The following is a 21019-nucleotide window of genomic DNA, read 5'->3' as shown; positions in this document are numbered from 1 at the left end:
AAATAAGCCAAGAAGACACCAATACACAGCAAGTGTGCACCGTGCAAGCTGTCGATTACATTTATCTCGCCTCATGCAGATGCTTTTTTCTCACGCAGGGTTTTAAACATGATATTTATCTGTCCCTCAGTGTTGTGGATGGTCTCCCAGCAGAGGACAGCAGCAGAGCTGAGTGAGCAGCAGCCGCGCTGCCAGTGACAGCAGTAAGGACGTTGGCCCCTCACAGCTCATCAACCTGAGCCCGTGTTTATGGAGGCTGAGAAAGATGGGGCTTTGCTGGCCGAGCAGGCATGCCTGTGCTGGATTTGGGATGCGGCCCTGCTGTCCTACACTGGAATGTTAATTAGGTGAGCCGAGCAGAGGAGAGGTGACCCGTCCCGTTAACCAGCCAACCCTTCCAGCCACAGAGAGGGGGTTTAGTGTGACGGAGAGCCCAGGCAGTGTGTGTTCTGCATGTATCTGCTGGCCGAGATGTGAGTGTGTGAGACGCTATGTATAGACGCTATATATGGACGCTATAGATAGACGCTATATATACTGTGACTTGATGGAAAACAAGGCTTTTGTGAAGCCTCTAAATTTTGTGCACTTGTGCAATTGCAAATCACCGGCGTCCTTTTTGCCTCGTACGTTGCATCATTTGAATTACACCACAACCACTCGAGAGCTGAGTGCAGTTGGTGCAACACAGAGTGCAAAATAACAAACAGCTCGGTCCACGTCAGGCTTTCATAACTTTTCTTTAAAGCCAAACAGGAGCGATACGTGAGCTTCTTCTTTCAGCGTCCAAATGTAGTCACAGACCGCACACACACGAACACACACATACGTAAAAAGGAGAGTCTGTGCTGCCTGAGGATAAATCACCAATATAGTGATCCTCAGATGATCAACGCTCAGTATGCATCCTCTTTAAATTCTGCATTAAATTTATATACTTTTTTTTTTTTAAGATTATTTTTTAGCTTTATATGTTTTATTTTAGACAGAGGGCAGAGGGCAGAGGACAGAGGACAGAGGGCATAGGACAGTGGATAGTGGACAGTGGAGGAAATGGGGGAAGTTGAACCCGGGGCCGCCGCATGAAGGACTGTAGCCTCTGTATATGGTCGTCGATTTACCCGCTGAGCTAATCCGGCGCCAAAATGTTTATACTTTTTATTTCTATACATTTCATGTGATCAAAAAAAATCCACAGTACAGAAAATATAGTTTACAATACGGCCTGTGGCATTGCTTCATACGTGTATGCATAGTTACAGAAATATCTTAAGGTGCCAATAAATAAAAAACACATCACAAATAAAACAGGTCCAGTTTATTGTACAGAGCAGAGACAGTAATATCATGAATGTTAAAAGAACCAAGCCCGCTGAAGGATCCGCAGAGTAGCTACCTATCAAATACTGACCTCTAGAGGACACTCTGTGGTGATGCAGCGCTAAAACACCACATGAGCTTACTCTGTAGAACGGCATCGGTGGAAACATTAAGAAACATGCAAGCCTATATTTAACTAACAGCTGCAAAAATGAGTCAATTAATCACATAGCCTGTAAATAGAACATTAATCGATAATGGTGATTCATCATTTTAGACACTTTTCAAGCTAAAATCAGTTTCCTGCTCCCGGCACATGTTCCTATAAGAATATAAATAAAGAGATGAAGACTTGACGATCTTTGGGATTCATTTATTGAACGTGTTTTTCCAGCGTACACAGTAACTGTAAATGATCTGAAAACAGAGATAACCAACATGGCGGTCGTGTTATATGATCAAAGCCATGGCTCGCTTTAAAACGTTGGTGTTGTTGGGTTTCCTTATAAACGACTAAAAGCGTGACAGTCATGAGAGTAACTCGTCCTAAAGAAGATAACGTACGACGGTGGCTGCGTATAATCTGAGCCTATAAGCTATGCAATAATAAACTACAACATGTCAGACTACACTGATTAGATCATCTGCTGTGTTAAACCTTCATACATTTATATCTAAGGAACATTTATAAAATATATACATTTGTATAAAAATAACAGCTAATACATGAGTGCACACATACGTTGGTCCAAGGACTGCTTGCTGACGATTACAGTAAAAAATGAGACAAAGTATGAAGTGTGGGAAAAACCAGAATCTCCTCCGGTGATGGATCGGTTTGTTTTCTTTGGTAATATGAGACAATAACACGTAAACAGCACTGTGTGTCTGTAACTGCTCATTAGCACCTGCACATCATTGTTACACTAATAAATACAAATATAACAGTGTTTAAAGGGACCTCTGTGGACGTAAGGACAGGACGTAAATCCTGCCATGTACAGAACAACATCATGATAACGTCGTATGGATTAAACACCGTGTAACAAGCGGAGCAGCAGCTGACTCACTCCATCAGTTAATTAGAGGACACCACCATGTCCAGCTCTTTGACTCCCTCCTGGCTGGAGGTGAGGCCGCAGCTGCCTGAGAGCGGGCTGTCAGAGAAATGGCTGGCAGACCTGGGCACCGTGGCGGGAGAGGGAGGGGCCTGAGCCAGGCCGGGCTTCTTCGGGGGGATGGGTGGAGGGTTTCCCCTGTCTGCCCGGGCGATGGTGGGTGATCGGATCCCCTGTGGAAGAGCTCCAGCGGCTCTCCCGATGATGGGAGACAAGGGTGCTGCCAGGCTGCGGTAGTCTGTCCCGAAGGGGGAATTGTTCGGCGCTGCGAGCTTGGGTGAGGCGCTCTGCTGGGCGGTGGTGAAGCGAGACAGGACCTGAGTGACTGTGCTCCGGGCCATCTGCTTCACTGGGCTGGCCTCTGGGGAGGAGCTGCTGGTCACAGAGGAGACCTCCTTCGGTGAGAGGGGGGGCTGTGCTGCCTGTGACTGGGGCTCTGGTTCGATGGTGCCCTGGAACTTATGGCGAGCAGCGTGGAAGCGCTGGTTGATCCCGGCCTGGTACGGAGACTGGTAGCCACCAGGGCTCGGGCTGCCAGGTGAGCGTTTGGCAAGGACAGGAGAAGCACAAGGCGAGGACGGAGGGAGGCTGGAGGTGGACGTCTGGGACTGGTTCTCATTCCCGTTCTGTAGGCAGATCTTCTCTGAGACGGTGTCTGGACCGTCATGTCCGTTGGTCTCCATCGGACAGTGGTGCCCGTTTGGGACTTTTGGCTGCGCAGGTTGCTGGTTTCTGTCTTCCACAAAGTCCTCAGCTTTACTCGTGTCTGCTGTCGTCTTCCTCAGAGGAACCTTTGTGGCCCACTCCTTTGCTTCTGCCTCCACCGGAGCTGGAGCTGCTTCGTTAACATCTCTCGTTATATTCGTCTCCTCCAGCTTCTTCTTCAGCTCCTCCACCTGATCACAAAACGGACAAAAACACTGATTTCATTTGGTTGTACAATGCAACACAGTTTTCTTCCCTTGCACTCAGATTAGAGGAAGTTACATTTTGCTAACTGCATGATGAATGAGTTGCAGTGAGGGCTGCACAGCACTCAGAGAAACTGACATTGTTTTATCTTTTTCTATTTTACAACCTGAAAAAATGAAGAACATTTCACCGGAGACGTGCCGTCAGTAACGACTATAATTTTCATCATGTGGGTCCTTTAGAAGAAGTTTCTTTCTAAATGGACCTGTGTGTTGCAGTTGCATTATTCACATGTAATCTAGCCTTCTGTACTTCATACTGCATGATGAAAGATAAAGAGGCCTCACGACGTGGCAGAGGCATGCAGCTGCACATTGTGATGTGCACATGTTCAGTTGTTACACACCTGCTGCTGTAGCTGACAGCAGTGAGCTTCTTCCTTCTTCAGACGTGAGCGGAGCTGCTCTCGCTCCGTGTCAAACTCGGCCAGCTGCTCCTCCACCCTCGCCTCCATTCTCAGGGCTCTCCTCCTCTCGTCCTCCAGCTCCTCTCTCAGACTCTGACAGGCCTCTTTCTCCTGCGCGAGAAAAAGACTGCTCAGCCAAAATGCAAAGTGTAACTACCGGCCTCACATCGGGAACAAAACAAATAAATGAGGTGGCAAACTCGGATTGAAAAAGTGAAGACCTTGTCGAGTTTGCGGCTCAGCTCGGTCAGCCGGTGACCCTCCTCCAGAGCCCTGGCGCTCGCCCACTTGCACTCTTTGGCCAAAGCGCAGGAGAGCTGTTTGTGCTGCGCCCGCTCCTCCTCCAGCTGGTCAGTGATCCGCCGCTGTTCTTTTTCCAGACGCCTGACCTGGCTCCGCTCGAAGTCCAGCTGGAGAGACGGAGACGAGGCAAACTTCAGTGGAAGTAAACGTTTAAAACTTATTAAGCCCTCCCTGAGCTGTCAAGTACAAATATTTGCATTTAATTCAGAAGCACTGTTAGTTAGTGGGCACCTGTTGTTGTAAGCGCTCCCTCTCCTTCTCCAGGATGTACGCGACATCATCTCCCTCCGCCGTGTCCTCGGCATGCCTCCTCCTCTCCTCCTCCAGGTCTGCAATGACCTGAAGCGAACACAGTGGGGAGACACAGAGTCAGGAACGAGACCACCGCGCATGAGTTTGCTCTGCTCGATATTAAAGCTGATAATAGTCATTTTGAAGCGATATGATGACCACATTGTAAGCAGAATGCTGATTGCACTTAAGCTAACAACAACAGAGTTTAGCTCATCTAAATGAGAGTCGTGTTCAGCTCCGCCTACGGAGAAAATTATAGTGTTCACTCTGTGATTTTACAAAGCCTCAGATGATTCAGTGCTTTGTGTTTGTTCTGTTCCAAAACATGCAGAGGGGGTGATTATGTGCAACACTCACGTCAATATTTTCATGTTATTTCAACACCAGAACAACTTCTTGGATCTTTTTAAATATTATTTTGTTGGTTTTTGCCTTTGTTTTCAAAAGGAGGCTGAAGAGAGACAGGCTGTGTGCGGAGAGAAGGGGGGGGGGACGACATGCGTCAAACGATCGTCAGACCGGGAGTCGAGCCTGCGATCAGCGGGTCTCTGTAGCCTCTGTACGTGGAGCGCCTGCTCCTCTCACTGAGCTGAACCAGCGAGCGCCCCGTCATGATAATATCTGATGCTCATGTGAGACTTTGTTTGACATCAGAAATTAAAGCAATGTTTTATAATCTGTTTTTAGTTCCTTATTATACATATGAACATAGATCGGTTACATAGATCGGGCACATTGTCTTTGCTACAGAATGTAACTTTGCTACAGAATGTAACTAGACGTGTTTCATCATTCAGTCACATTTTATTCTCACTTGAAACATTTCAGTCCAGGTAAAATTACCACTTAATTTCAGATCATCGATACAGTAAATGAACGATGAAGACGCCGCATCTAAAGAGTTCTTTTCATCGTCGCTTCTCATTCAAACCGTCTGACTGAAGCTGACAGACGATGATCCTCCTTTCTGTGCAGAAGCACCACTGATGTGAGCGTGCTCAGAGCCTGGAGCAGAAAGCCTGAGTGACACAGAGAGGCTCACAACCACCTTCATGATACCCGTTATCTCCAACCAGGTTACCCACTTACAGGAGTGAATTGCTCTTATTTTGACAGTCTCGTTTCGTTAACGAAAACAGAGTCAGAGTTTTTATTATCGATCTATTTTTAGCTCGTCTTCATCATGGAACAAAGATCGTTGACCAACAGTGCTGGCATCAGTCTGCAGCGGTTTGTGTTCTGCCCTGAGTCCTCCTGCACCTGTGTGCCTGTTTGAAATGGTTCCTGCTGAGAGCAGAGCTGTTTTGAATTTATTAAACAAATAATGAACGATTATTAAACTCAGTCAGAGTTGTGCCAGCAGCAGAAAACTCATTAATGCACTTTCCTGGATAAATCTTCCAGTAAAAACTATTTAGCATAATTGTGGCCGGCTTCTACGTCTGAAACCAGCTCGTATCTGCCTCCCCTAATTAAGAAGCACACATGCACACCCACCCTTCTGTGCCTGCTCTCTGCTGCAGCCAGCTGGGCCAACATCTTCTCCTGCATCCTCCTGCAGTGGCTCACCACCAGTTTGAGAACCACCAGAGGGTTGGAGGTGGGGGAGGAAGAGCTCGGGTCCTTGTGCTGGCCCCCGACGGCCTCGGTGTCTCTCTGCAGAGCCAGGAAGGGGTCGCTGAGGTTGTACCTGCCGTAGCGTTCCTGGATGAACAGCTCCTTACGCTGAGCCTGAGGAGATGGGAAGAGGAGTGAGGGGGAGGGATTGGTTAGTTACTGTGTGTGTGTGAAGGAAATGTTGATGAGTGGAGCTGCTTGGCTTATTTATGCTTCTTTCTTGTCCTGGGCCACAGAAGGATCGTTGCTTGGCTGTGATATGTGGATCTTCTCCTGGATCCCTTTTCTGGGTTCTCAGACTCATCGAAGTCTCAGCTGATGCTGATGCTGTTAACTGTTAACTGTTACTGATGCTGAATACGTTTGAAATCTGTTTATCAGCACGACATCAGGGAGGAAGACGTTGGTGGTCCGGAACTTTGATCCAAATGGAAATCTCAACAACAATCTGATGCAATGCCACAGACGCTGCTTCAGACAACTGGAATGTCACAAAATGTTTCAACAACTTTTGGGTTGATTTCCATTCAGGTTGCTGCACACATTCACGTCCCCCCCTCGAACCTTTGGTCAGAGGGTCTGAGAACACATGCAGGACTGACCTTTGGACCTTTCATCCTGCTTTAATCAGAAGCCCTTTTTACACCGTCATTCTGCCACAGCGCCGTAACGAAGCTCCCTCCTCGTGCCACCTTTGCCATTTTACATTGGACCAAGCAACGCCGCCGTAAAGGCCCAGCGTGCAAAACGTGCGCAAGGTGTAAACAAACAGCTCTTCACACAAACACACACACACACACACACACGGCGCTGTTCCGCCCTGCCAGCTCCGCTGTTTACACAGACGCCGTTTTGCCTCCGTTACTACTTCGGCTCAGAGACGGAACGACTTCGCCGCACCATCACTTCTCCGTTTGTTTCACATAGAAGAGGAAACGTAACAGAGGCGCAGTGATCCCGCCTTGAAGTGGCAGTGTGTAAGGGGCTAGAGACTGAGGAGGGATAATGTTACTGTTACTGGTTCATACGATGGTGGATCTCCACCCTAAGTTGCTAACCAACAGCAAACAATATGTATTAAATATTTAAATGATGAAGAACTATTTCTTTACATCTCTGTTAAAAAAGTGTATTTGCATTAAATGTTCTGTGTGATAACCACCGTGTGGCGCTAGTGTAGCACAAACAGACTCACTGCCTCTGTTGGGACGTTGGTCCGTTTTTAAAGAGCCAAACACCTGTGAACAAATACCTGCAAAGCTTCAGACACACCCGTCAGCCTCAGTGGCATGGTGATTGCTAAAAAGCTAATGTAAGCGTGCTAACTCCAAACTAAGGTGCTGAAAGGGCCAGTATTATACTTGCTTAACATCAACATGTTAGCATTGCCATTGATGATGCTAACATGCTACATGCAAGGATTTAGCTCCACACACATGTGGGCCTCCGCACAGCCTCAGAGATGCTGGCCAGCTGCAGGCCTTCAGTCTCTCTGCTGCGTAGTCTGCTTTAAATGTTCACTCAGAAACAGCAGCAGTGTCGTGATCTATGATCCGCTCCACAGCAGAGCGGTCAAAGCTAACCTGAGCTGTAACAGGCATTATCATTCAGTCCAACATCTGACAGACACACCACTGAACTTTGAGCTTTTCATGTTAAGATTTAATAATAAATCACACGCCATGATTATTATCTGTAATGCCTGAGTGGTTAATAAGCAGTGGTTAAAAAGGGGAAGAGAGGGAGAGGAAATACAAAAATAAAAAGCAGAGAAAAAGAACGCGCGGGAGGAAGGAGCAACAGATGGTGTGCGTCTGTCTATCTTTAGCAGGACAGCTGCTCTGGAATGGGCCTTGGCCAAAGCAGACCTGTTCTCTGTTTAACTCATGACAAAGGAGGGATAATGGCAGCAAGACATTTCAGGTTGAGCAGATACCTTTCGGGCCTGGCGTGGAAAGGGGATAAGAGAGAGAGAGAGAGAGAGAGAGAGAGAGAGAGAGAGAGAAGAGGGGGAGGAGGCAGAGCTGGCAGTGTGTCTTCGTAAGGTTTCAACAAAAGAGGATCAACAGATTAGAGAGAGCAGGATCGTCTCCTGCAGGGTGAGGACAGAGCTCCTGACCACTGATACCCAGATTACGTTACAAGTTTAAAGTGTGGTTAAGAGATGACCTGCAGAGCAATATTTAGGCCATGTGCTCTTTAACAGCACTGATGGCTGACTGTGTGTATGTGTGTGTGTGTGTGTGTGTGTGTGTGTGTGTGTGTGTGTGTGTGTTACGCAGGTAAACCGAGGCCCCTCCCAGACTGTGCTCTGTTAGAGTGGAACTAGGACGTCTTCAACTAGGTATGCTTTTCTCTGCCAAGACAGATTCAGATACGTCAGCTCAGGTTATGAGCCAATACTGAAAGACTGATGTGACACCAGTGCTTTCTCTTTCAGTGTTTATCTCTTAATGCAAAATGTTTGTGTGCACTTTATTTTTATTCTTAACTCAGGCAACCCGCTGAAAGCACCTCACAGATACAGGAAACGGATCAGCCACATCATGGCTAACACCTGGTTTATCTTGAATAAGGTGTTTCCCTTTTATTATCAAGAGAAATACTTCACAAATAACTACTGATGGCTGCGAATAATTCAAAGAGTCCAACTATGCAGCTGTAATGGAAATATTCTGACATATTTGTACAAAGCAAACATGTGATCCTGTAATCCATAGAAACAATAATATTTGAAATTGGCGCCACAGCTGTGGAGAAAGTCGTACAAACAGCTCGTGGTTTTGCCCACTCTACATTCCTACAACACCCAGCATGCATTGTGCCCCTCCCTCTGAAAGGAACGGCCCAGCGATAGACACTGGAGTGAAATACGACCGTTTCTCCGCAGGCGACGGCTCAGAGCGGGACAGAGTCTGAAACACGACGAGAATATACCGGTGGATCGTCTAAAAGATCTTCAGGTCTGCAGTCGACATTTCAAACCTGATGATTCTGAACGAGACATGACGTCGGAGGCGGCGTCCGAGATTGAGGAAGTGTAGTTTAGCGAGCTCCCTGGCCTCCGCCAGATGACGCGTTTTACGTAGTCCAGCGGAGGTATTTCAGGGCCCGTTGGAGAAGCGGATAGCGCCCTCCAAAGGCACAGAGAGAAACTGCACTTTTTCCTACTTTAATGGCATTAGCTCCCCGTGATAGCATGACAGGACTGAGGGGGAAAATCGGTGAACTGGCCCTTTAAGCGACTGGAAGTCGTGCAGAGAAAGAAACGAGAATAGCACCCACATCGTACAGACTAACAGACCTCGTCTAAGTAAATAAACTATTCTGTGTAAATCCAGTAAAACAGAATTATAGAATAATGGTGAGACCACCGATCACGGGCTCTGTGATGGTCGTCCTTAACAACACTGTCTCATCAGGCACACAGAGAGGGAACAGGGCTGCGAGTCTCTGCTGCTGTTATTTGATCCAGTCCGCTGAGGACGCTGTGCAGGCGGATCAAACAGCACGGAGGGGTGAAACAGGAAAACACGGGGTGCCCAGGAGGATTCAAAAATGCCTCTCAAATGTGACCGCACATCACCTCAGCGAGTCTAATGTGCAATGCAGAATATTAATGGAGCATCTTTGTGTGCACAGTGCAGGTTTCACATCTGCATGCTCATGTTTGATAGAAATACTCCAGCGGATCAGTTCTTTTTTTCAGGATAGGTCCCATTTATTCTGAACGCAGACGTCTAGTTTGAAACTTCAAAGATAAATGTGACGCCATCCTTGGCCTGCAGCCCACCGTCTTCCCGTCACTGACTGTCTGCTCTGATGTGTCAATTTACAGTCCAACATGAAATCAGCTTCAATCAGGTTTTCCCTTCTTGGCCTGAGGGTAGATACTCAGTCTGACTCTCCTCCTGCGGCAGTTTGATGCAACACTACAATAAGATTTTAAGCGGTTTCTCATACAAGAAGAAAACACCTTCTCCTAATGTATCATGTGAGGAGTTCACAGAGGGTTTCATAAACGGATAACTGGCCCTTAAATTCTCTGTTTTTTCCACATTCTGAGGCCGTCAGTGCAACAAAGAGTCCCTCATGAACACTCATGACTGTCTCTTTCTCCGCTCTCTCCGCAGCCCTTCAATGCACATACAGACACGCACTCACACGACACAAAGGGAGGCTGTTTTCCTCCACATCCACCCTCCGCTGCTGCACAGCGGGTGGAGGAAGTGAAAAGAGGGATTACAGGAAACACATTTCTTACATGACTTAATACTGAGAACCCAAATCTTCCAGCGCGTACTCATTACATCATACTGCACGGGCACAATAATACCCATAAACATTCCGAGCATGTCTGCTATGCCTCACAGTCTACCTCCAGTATTCAGGCTTTTTTTTACACTTCTTGGCAGCCCTCGGGCTTCAGCTCGGGAAGTCTTTGTGGCATGCCTGCGCTGGGTCGAATCCAGCTTATCTTTTGCTGACACATGCCTGAACTCTTTCATTCATACAATGTTGGCTACAAAATCTACAACACTGCGGGAGGATGATATTTGAACTTCCTACCCGAGAGTCTAAAACGTTTCAGAGCCGCTTAGGCCGATTACAAAGTACGCCATAATACTGCTCACACATGCACGCATTCTCTCTGCACAGGAAACACGAAACACGTGAAAGTGGACGAAACGTAATAATATATATTTTCTCCCTGTCTTACTCTGGACGTGTTACCAAAGACGATAAGGTAAATCTTTCTGTTCTGTCTATTTGGAAGCCTCGACAACTCCACCATGTGAACTCCACTGTTAATTAAAAGGCGCGTTTTCAAACTTGAGTCCCACTTTAACTCGGAGTAAAGACTCGTATTCCTCTCCAAAGGGACGACTGGATCGCTGCAGGGCTTCCCGTGCCAGATCCGAGCGTTGCCAGAGACTCACTTCCTTTTGAAAGCCGCAGCGTGAGCAGCTGCAGGAGTGAGTCACAAGTGGAAAAATGCTGCAGATAGTTCGAATGCCGCTGATAGTTCTGCATAATTAAATATAGAGGACCGCAGAAAAGCCACATGGTTAACCTCGCATCCTGTACGTATATTTGTCCTGTGAAAACAACTGATAAGAAAGCACCAAAAGTACTCGTGAAAACTTTGAACCGGATCAGCGAAGGCGTGAAGAGTTAAGAGACGAGCAGTCGTGTTGTTACCGTGGTGATTGGTGGTTGAGCTAAATATTCCCGCATGACACTTAGTGTAGCGATGACACGTCAGGTCAGACCAACATGAGCAACAGGACTGGACCTACTTCTCTAATGACTGTACTGTAGTTCTGCGAACAGGATTTCAGCACAGGCTCGAAAACATGATCGCATTTCAGCCTGGCTCAAATGATCAGATCTCCTCTTTCTACATGTTCCATCACACTCCCTGAGATCCTCACAGGCATCAGTTCTTGGTTTTCCAAGGTTAAAATTGATACTTGAAGGTAGCAGAGCCTTTGCAATCAGCAGAGACTGAGGAAACCAGGGCTGCAAACTCTGCTTCTTCTTTTCAATCACTGTAAAAACACAGTTTACAACTGCCTGTTACTTTTTCTATATGTGGTTTAAAGAGCAGCTCCAGTCATGGTTTAAGACTTAAAATGCTCTGCTTGAAAAAAAAAAATAAAAGCATCTTCTTCCTCATTAAAAATCCCTAATCTGCATAGGCCCCGCCCACTATGCAAATTTCCAACCGCCCCCTCAATCGCGTAAACAAAGCACGTCTCTGCCATCGTTTAGTGGCACCTCGTTGAAACTTAGCTAGCTTGAAATGTAGTAATCAGCAGTAGTAACGTTAACGTTAGCAGTCAGTGAGTTTGCAAACATTACGATGACGGTTACAGCTGGCTCACGCATCGACAAAGTGGTTGCCATAGGTTACACATAATGATATGCATAGCGTCACCCCGTCCAATGACGGGATTGGCTCCTTCGGTTTGTGACGTCTCAAATCTGCCAATCAGAACACGTGTTGTTCAGCCTGTCCTTGGTACACTGCAGTTTAAAAGCAGACAGGCCCAGCTATGGAGACGATGCTGATGTTGTCCCTCATCTTGTAGCACATGAAGAACACCTCATGGAGATGTTCACAAGGTTACACACTGGATTTTACCTGGAGGGTTAGGGCGAGGTAAGTGTTCAGTGTTTTTATTTTAAAGCACTTTTTATCTGTCTTTAAAAGGTGCTTAATAAATCAAGTTTATAATTATAGTTCCATGTTCATGGACACTAGGAGACATTAGGAGACTACAGCCACTCTAGCAAACCTGTACTGAGTCGTTGCAGTTCTTTTGAAATGCTAACATGCTAACAAAGACTATGCTAACATGCTGATGTTAGCAGATTTAATGTTTACCACATCCAGCCTCGCAGTTTAGAGTGTAAACATGCCAACGTTAGCTTATTAGCACAAAACACTGAGGCTAAACTGCCAGAAAGATTAGGATCATCAGGACTCTGGGCAACATGAATGTCTTTTAAAAGTTCCACTGCAGTTGTTGATTTTTTAACATTATTTTTCAGTCAGGACCAAAGTGGTGGACTGACTAACAACCACTTCCATCCACAGAGCCCTGCTGCCGGAGCTGTGTGTTGTTTTTGACTGATAACAATCTATTTTCATGTGAGGGCGAGACCCGAGATTCCACATCTCAACTCCTGAACAGAGGAATGGCAGAGTGGTGGGAAGTTGCATTCCACCTTAAGACAAACACGCGTCCTGCAGAGATGAGATCAGTTTGCACTTAGTCCCTGCGATGATTCCCTACAGGTCAGTAATTACACCCTCAATTAAAGGTCCATAAGAGCTAACACAGCCACATTGATCCAATCACAGCACTCAATGGGTTAACAGTTTGTGTCATGAAAGAAGCACAGCCATATTCCCCTCAAGCTCCAGTTAGGGCTGATGTTTATTTGTTCACTCCTACTCTCGCTCACATTGAGTCATCGGGCACCGAGCGTGCTGCGAGTCTTCTTGCCTTAGATGGCCAGATCCCAGGAGAGCTGCAGGAATGTGGTCTAGACACAACAAATGAACGTTCAGCCATAGGCTCTGTGAGACGGCTGCCCTCTCGGTCGCTGGCTGCTTCTCCAGTTTGTGCTTTTAATGGTGCATTTTACACCAGGAAAGTGAGCAGCTGTCCAAGTGCATAACGGCTGTAAAGCTCAAATATTAAGTCTGCAGCGACGTGTAAATATTTCAGGCATCTTCTGCAGAAACGCTCCGTCATTCAGTGTAGTAGCTGCAAGTGTCACAGGGACACGGTGCTGCCGAATAAGGTTTGAAACTGTTTTAATAAATGACAAAACGTGCTTAAAGAAGCTCGAGCATGCAGGACACAGCACAGCACACAGCACAGCACTGTGGGAAAATAGCTTGAAAATCCTTTAATTGGAGGTCCGCATTAACCCCGCCAAAGTAAGACATCCTAATGTGGGCCTCGCTGAACTTTGTCGCTCTCTGTGCGAGTGTGCTCTACGTTGTGTCCCGGCGAACTTGAACATATTGTCACTTGGAAATAGCCACATCTACTTATTTAAACTTTTGAAAATAGGACTAGAGAAAAAGTTTCAGACTCTCCAGGAGGGCACAGATGGACGGTTCGCTGCGAGCAAAGAGGACAGATCCTGAGGAATGTTGTGTGACAGTTATCTCCACAGACACACGGCTTCGTCCGCACAGAGAACTGCTTCACAGGAAATGACTGGGATCCAATCAAACCTTTTTTTTATCTTATCATTTTGTTGCCTGATCCACCTGCAATATCGGTCCAACAATACCACAACTGAATGCATAACTTTGATATAAAACAGGCGACCATAACTCCATATGTTCATAACCGGCACATTTTCACAGATGCCAATAAATAATCAGTGTAGTTTTGAGCAAGTCCACCTCCTGTAGGCTTCTGCAGACATTTTTATACTTTCATAAGAATGTCCATAATAATATAAGACAGAGTTTTCTGCAGCTGTTTGTTCCTCGATGGAGGTCGTTAAAGGAACAAACTGACTTTGAAGCTGCAGCAAAGCTTCTCTGCTGTCCACGACATCTTTTCATGATGTTTGTCATGATTGAATAAGATATGAAGCTCTCCTTACAAACTACACAAAGAAGCATACAGCGGTGGTTTGACAGGTTTCTTCTGAACCTTTGATGAAGTGAATCTACATCTTAAAGCTCTCAGCTTTTTACAGCCACTTTTAAAGCCCAGAGGAGGCGAGTGTTTGATATAAAAGGACAGATACTGTTGCAAAGAGTCACTCTGAAGTTATATTTCTGTTGTCAGCTCTATTAAAAGGTACCTTTAGGGCATCGATGACCAGGTCGCGGGCCTCCAGCTCTCCCTCCAAGATGCTGAAGAGCATCAGCAACTCTGGCTTGGACAAACTCTCCATATTCAGCTTGGACTGAAAGAGATGAACGAGAAATGTAAATGTTATTTCTTCAAATTGAGAAACTATTTACTGAACTTTGAAACGGGTTTTCCCCAGAACACTCTCTCAGTCGTTTCATTACGTCCTGAAACAAAGCTTTGGGTTTTCCAATTCCCCCACATAATACATCCAGCAGATCTCTGATCTATCTGATCCAGCTCGCTGATTTATGAGCTTTAGGTGGGTATGTGGTTATTATCTCGGGAGGGAGACATAAAATGTAGTCGCATTCTTTCCCTCCTGTCTGAAAAGAAACCAGACAGATTAGTTCGGGGGCAAAGTTTAGAGATGCAAAGTATTCAGTGTGTGCAGAATGGATGAAGCGAAATAGGAGGACTTAAAGAATACAACTTCTGTCGGAGGATATCTGCACTAAGACATGAGGGTTACAGGTAAGATTTATGTCAAATAATCTCACCTGTTCAATTATTATTTACTTATAAATTAGCAATGTTTCACACACGGAATATCAAATGTTTAGACTGAAATAACACCATGACAGCTTTTTATTAAAGTGGTTACGGGAAACGTTGAAATCCACTTTAGACGCGTGTGTAACAATTTGGTCAACGCTGGTGATATAAATCTGGTCCTGAGTTACTTTAGTGTCTTTATTCTGCAACCAAACAGAACCGCTTTAAAGCAAAACTTTCCACTGCAATAAAAAAATGTTTCATTGCAAATAAAATAATTTGTGATTGAAAATGTTTTAATGCAAATCCAAAAGTTTGGTTTTGCTGTTCATCTGAATCTAATCACAAATTAATTACATTGATCTTATTATTTCTAACATTGTAGTTACACACTGTCTGACTGATAATGTACATGTCTATTAAAACAGATGACAGAACAGTTAGTGTCTTTGTTACCTCAGGAAACGTGGTTCTGTTTTTGGTTTTTGTTTCGTCACGTTACGAGAAAACAAAACAAAAAACTGTTACAAATATTTTAATGCAAATCCAAAAGTTTTGCTTGAAAATCCAAAAGTTTAATTTGCGAACCCAAAAATTAAGTTTGGTGAACAGTGGATGTTTCCAAGCTGTCGCTCCAATCGAGACCGGCCAATAGAGACGTCTCTTACATCTTTCAGCCGAGGCCCCGCCCACGAGATTCAGATAAACAGCAAACAAAACTTTTGTATTTGCAATGAAACATTTTTTTATTGCAGTGGAAAGTTTTGCTTTCAAAGCTGTTCTGTTGGGTTGCAGAATAAAGACAGAAAATTAACTCCGTAGTCCCGGACAGGAGTTTTGTTTTCTCGTAACATGACGAAACAAAAACCAAAAACAGAACCACGTTTCCTGAGGTAACAAAGACACTCTAACTGTTCTGTCATCTGTTTAATAGACATGTACATGATCAGTCAGGCAGCTCTAAGTGTGTAACTACAATGTTAGAAATAATAAGATCAAATGACTGTGTTGTGTATCCCGCTGCATGCTCCGTGCGTAGCGGGGGCTGTGGTGACAGCCGGTTATTCAGTGTTGGAGATGTGATGTGGTCTCTTTGTAGTGTCTCTGCACTCTAATCTCACAGCTGTGTTGGTTCTGCTGACAAGCCCTGCGGTGTCCACACCTCAAACATCCAACCACACTCTGGCCAAGTAAATGTTATGAGGGCCCCCTCTTTGAAACAAGATCAAAGCGGTCCATGTTGTAACACTAAGCATCCTTTTCAGATCCGAATCATCACGTGGGTCGTGAGGGACAGATGGACCCTGTGCTGGATGACTGCTTGATCACAGAGGTACTGCCTGTTGAGTCAAAGTCATACTCTCTCTTAAATGTGGCTGAAGCATCTGAAAATGTGTCTGTTTACTGGACTGCGATCCACAGCTGAACTATTCAGCTCTTACACAGGCCCCAGCTCTGCTCCCAGTGCCCTGTGGTCCCCGGTCACCACAGCTTTCCACATCATGAAGTCCTTAGAGGAGGTGGGCTGATGTCTTGGAGCATTAGCTGCATAATGAGAGACAGGAGCCACCGGCCTTCAGCTATCAGAGCAAGCAGCATCTTCAATAACAACAGCAGTAGAGAAACCTGAACATGACAGTGACGTGACCGTGTGACTAATGGTAGCAAACTGAAAGCATTTAAATATAAAAGGGTCGATTCTAGACAACCGTAGACTTTTGAAACACTTTTGAAACACACACAACAAAGTAAACCCCGGCCAAACCACCACCAGGCAGTACTTCTGGAGTCTAAAACGGACCGAACTCAAAGTGTTTCACAAGGTTTCTAAAGTGCTCCAAGTTGTGAAATGGCTGCAGTTTGGTTAGGCTAAGAAAAAAGATCACGGTTTGACCTAAAATTATTGTTTTTCACATCGGATTGTTATGACAATTGTCTCTGATACCGCCTGCTGTTTGGGATCCGGTATTGGCGAGTACGCCAGTCATCGCTCGATCCAAAAACAGAATTTGTTATGGCTTAAAATGTGCAATTATTTCACTGGAAAGCAAGTTCTGTTTGCCGCTCCGTAACTGAAGCATACACAGATGAGCTGTTATTTTATCTATCACACCGGTGATGGGTCAGATATCAGTTAGAGAGAGGAATAACACGGTGTCTGAACATAGTTTCACACAGGACACGAACAGCTGTCTCTTGAGTGGAAAAAGAAAGAGCACTGTATGCTTGTGTAAGTTTTTCAGATCTAGTTTACCGTGTAGACGCGACCTTAAAAGAGGACTGAACTGTGACCCTACTGAACTACACCTACAGCCTAATCCCTACAGCAGCGTCCTCTCACGCGGAAGGCACACAAACAGTGTTCAAGTTGTGCATTCACCAGCACTCATGGTGCACTCATGGTCTGTGGCTTAACCACCAGGCTAAAATGCTAATTAAACTACAGCACGCACACGCACACACCTCCCTTGGTCTGGGTTTTACAGGCCTGCTTGCTAATTTCACAGGCCGCTGTAATCACTGTGAGAAGAGGGTGTGCTGTGTTATGAGAAATGTCTGGAACAGCGGGGGCTTACATGTGTCATCACGCTTGTTTGGATCCTCTTCATTTTGATATTATTTCTCCTAATCTCCCCGGTAACAGTCGGTAATCATGAGAGTATACAAACAGCAGGGCGACAGCATGGGAAACACAAATATTCCCACACGTTCTCATAGCTCCACTTCCGATGACGAAAGCCCTGTGTCCATAATCCTTTTATCCCTGTTTGTTTTAATCCTGGTCAGCCATGTGCCTGCTCTGCAACACTTTAAACTCATTAAAAACATGCAGCAGCTTTGCCTGCAAACGCAACACGATTTTCTCCAGTTCAAAGAGGCCCCGGCTTTGTGAATGTGACTCTTTATGTGTACAGTACGAGTACCTCCTTCACCCAGGTCACACCATAGTCCATTATATATCCACGTTACTTAGCCTGAATAATGTTTATAAGACTATGCTGCTCATGCTGAAGATATTCCAACAACATGTCAGTTTACAAAAGTATCTTTTGGGTGTTTTTCTTCCATATCTTCCCTCACAACATCTCTCAGTTAGTATTGCAGGATACAAGATAATATGTGCATGAATACAAGATGTCACAAACTGTGAATGCTCGTTGGCCTACAAACTTTGACATGAAATAAGGGGTCAACTAAGGCAAAGTACAGTCTGAGAGATCTGCTCCATTTCCTTATTGTAGTAATCAGGATGTCTGACCAGAAGCAGCATGTCTGGATACTAAATTGGATTTGGCTGCCAACCTAATTTTTGTGTAAGTCACTCACATAGTCAGTCCGCTGCCTACACTGGCTTTGGTGCAGCCTAGTTTTTAAATTACATTTAGATCAAATAAATACGTGTAAACACTGCTGAGTAAATAAGGCTTTATATAACAACTGGAGCCTTTGTAGAAACATTAAATCAGCCGTATCTGGACGATCCAAAGGACCGCAGCGCCTGAAGGAGAGGAGATGTCATTGGCGCTTTTCGTCTTCGTTAAAAACAAATTTTTGCACAAAAAAAACTCACTTTTGTGTCGTTTAATCTCGATATGAGGCAGTCCACACGGCTCGGCCTGTAGCTTTAACCACTTTTTTCTGCATCATCTTTTCTTTTCTTTTGGGGAAAAAGTGTAAACACGGTAAAACTCCACAAATCATCGTCTCTAGCGTCACGCCGCCGACACAAACACGCTTCCTGTTGGTCTTCTTACCTTCATGTGTCCCTCTGAGGTCTTTGAAAACTCCAGCATGAACTTTTTCTTCTGTCAGAAGATTTGTTTCACTTGATTTGCGTCCTCTGATCCCCAACGCAGCGGAACACTGGACGGCCAAGTAACCGTTCTAACCGATAGCTGAATCGGCCAATAGGCGAGGGAGAGCTCTGAGCGCTGACCAATGAGAAACCAGCTCGAGGGGAAAAGGGGACGGCGCAGTGACGTAACACTTCTTGGAGTTTAGTTGGATTTCTTTGTTTAGTGTTTCTTGAGTATCTGCCTCTGACTTAGAGGCGCGTGCAAACTTTAACGAAGCTACCGGTAGTTTCATTACTTTACCGGCATTTCACCTGTTAAAAGGTTAAAACGGGACTTTGTAGTCTGACGTAGTGACCTTATAGTGACTTTATTGCAATTTTTAAGAGTATTGTACTGGTCTTGTTGTCACCTCAATGAATGTATTCCTGAAAAATATTTCCATAATTCTTTGAAATGTTGATATAGCCTGTGTTTTAGGGTTACACTGTTATAATTGTACAGCAGCAGTGGAAAGTAGCTACATACGTTAAGTACTGTACAGATTAGTGCTCGACTAGGCAGAGGTACTGCAGTCATTTCTCCATTCTGTTTATCTGACAGCTTTAGTTAGCCTTCTCCTTGTGTTGCAGACTCAGATTAACAATGCTAACTTTCTTCTCTTAGTAGCCCGAATCAGCAGCACTTTATAGGTCCCCATGAGGATATTTAAAAGCTTGTGTAACAATTATACAAATCCATTGATATAATATAGGCTATATTTTTCCTTTTTCTGTTGTAAGTGTATTTTGATACAATTAGTTTTGTACTTTTATTGAAAGTTCGTAAATTCTCCCGTCACTGTTGTACAGAAGCTTTTACACCCCAGTGTTAAAACTGAGTTAATTTGAACCATCTTGTTGCGTAGTCGAATCTATCAATGAATCACATTTTACAGTTTTATTATGTTTTTTTTTTTGTTTTTTTAAAGTAGCCAAACTATTTGCCTTGGAAAAGTAGTTCAGTATGTGTATAAAGTACCTGAAAATACACATGTAAAGTAGAAGTACCTCGAATATTCACAAACAGTTCGAAAACAAACCTCCACTCGTCCATGAAAGATGCATTACAGTTTAAAATATCAAGTTAAAGACCTTCACGTGCCACATATTCATGTTGGATGTGCAGTGACGTGAAAAAAGTCAGCGTCACAGAGTTCACACCGAACACAAACAATAAAACTGCATCAAATGTGACAATATAAACCATCTGTTCAATAAATGACTTCCTCATTTTTCATTATTCCAACAAAAGCATGCCTCGCACTGATTCCTAGATTTGTGGGCTTACAGAATTATTGACTGCCATCTGGTGGCACAGTCACTGTTAGAGCCAGAGAGGCTGCTGTGCAGAGCTGTAAAAGACGTGTGTGTGCGTGTGTGTGTGTGTGTGTGTGTGTGTGCGCTTCATGAATGTCAGCGGGTTCACCTGGGAAATCAAAAGCTGCAGACTGGAGACGAGTTTATATGTCAGCCGTCTTAAAAGCACTCAAAGCTTTCAGGGGAGGGACAGTTGGAGGTATTAGGGTGACATACTGTGTTTTTCTGTGATTTCAGAGACACTACTTCTCACAACTCCTGTATTTTTCATCAGCAGTCAGGAAGAACACAAACTGGACTAACTCTGTAGGGACGGATCCAGCTGCGTTGTTGTTTGTGTTGTTGTCGTCAGCTGTGCAGAGAGCTCCAGATGCTGTTTGATGTGGTATTTATCTTAGCTGTAGACATGAAAATTGAAGGTTGTCTGAACTGCGAGCTGGAGCCTTCCCTGTAATGCATAATAGTTGCCAGTAGAGGGCAGTGCTCACACAACTTAAGTCAAAGTTCCAGCAGCAACAGTGAGCAATATAAAGTACAGAAAACAGGCTGTTACCCATAATAATAACGATGGAGGAGAATGGACAATACAGCACTTTTATTGTTACCCGTTTCTTTGCTACTGCTGCACTTGAGATGAGACATTTCAGAAATGATTGAGAGCCAAATATTCAACTGTAATTTAAGATGTAACTGTGGATATCTTCCTGCAGGAAACGAGCAAAAACACAAGTGCACTTCAGCGTAGCAATGAGGCTCAGAGTCACAGAACACGCCGCCGTGTGTCAGCGCTAAATTGGCACAACAGGCACAAACGAGCCTGCTATCAGTGACTATGCAGCATCTTTGTGACATGTGGTAATTGTGTCCCTTTTTTCTCGCTCCGCTATCTTGAGGGTGCACAGAGAGCAGAGTCAGAGAATCGTGGCGCCTGATTGGCTGCTGGTGCAGG

The 21019-nt window shown here is 44.9% G+C and overlaps 1 protein-coding gene across 1 annotated transcript; it reads right to left on the bottom strand.

Annotated features, from left to right (window-relative positions):
* Window positions 1–1686: 1686 nt before the first annotated feature.
* Window positions 1687–18757, bottom strand: cttnbp2nla (CTTNBP2 N-terminal like a). Its single transcript, XM_069678399.1, has 7 exons — window positions 18674–18757; window positions 14374–14478; window positions 5911–6144; window positions 4351–4458; window positions 4038–4226; window positions 3757–3927; window positions 1687–3334 (listed from the first exon to the last, which is right to left on the bottom strand). The coding sequence occupies exons 1-7, from the start codon at window positions 18710–18712 to the stop codon at window positions 2399–2401; spliced, it is 1782 nt and encodes a 593-aa protein (XP_069534500.1). The 5' UTR covers window positions 18713–18757; the 3' UTR covers window positions 1687–2398.
* Window positions 18758–21019: the final 2262 nt, after the last annotated feature.

The sequence above is a fragment of the Semicossyphus pulcher genome, unplaced genomic scaffold (genome assembly GCF_022749685.1).
Source record: "Semicossyphus pulcher isolate SPU_LCO1_2020_fin unplaced genomic scaffold, fSemPul1.0.p SCAF_3, whole genome shotgun sequence".
Classification (NCBI taxonomy): domain Eukaryota; kingdom Metazoa; phylum Chordata; class Actinopteri; order Labriformes; family Labridae; genus Semicossyphus; species Semicossyphus pulcher.
The sequence above is the reverse complement of the archived record's forward strand: the minus strand, read 5'-3'. Positions and strand labels throughout refer to the sequence as shown.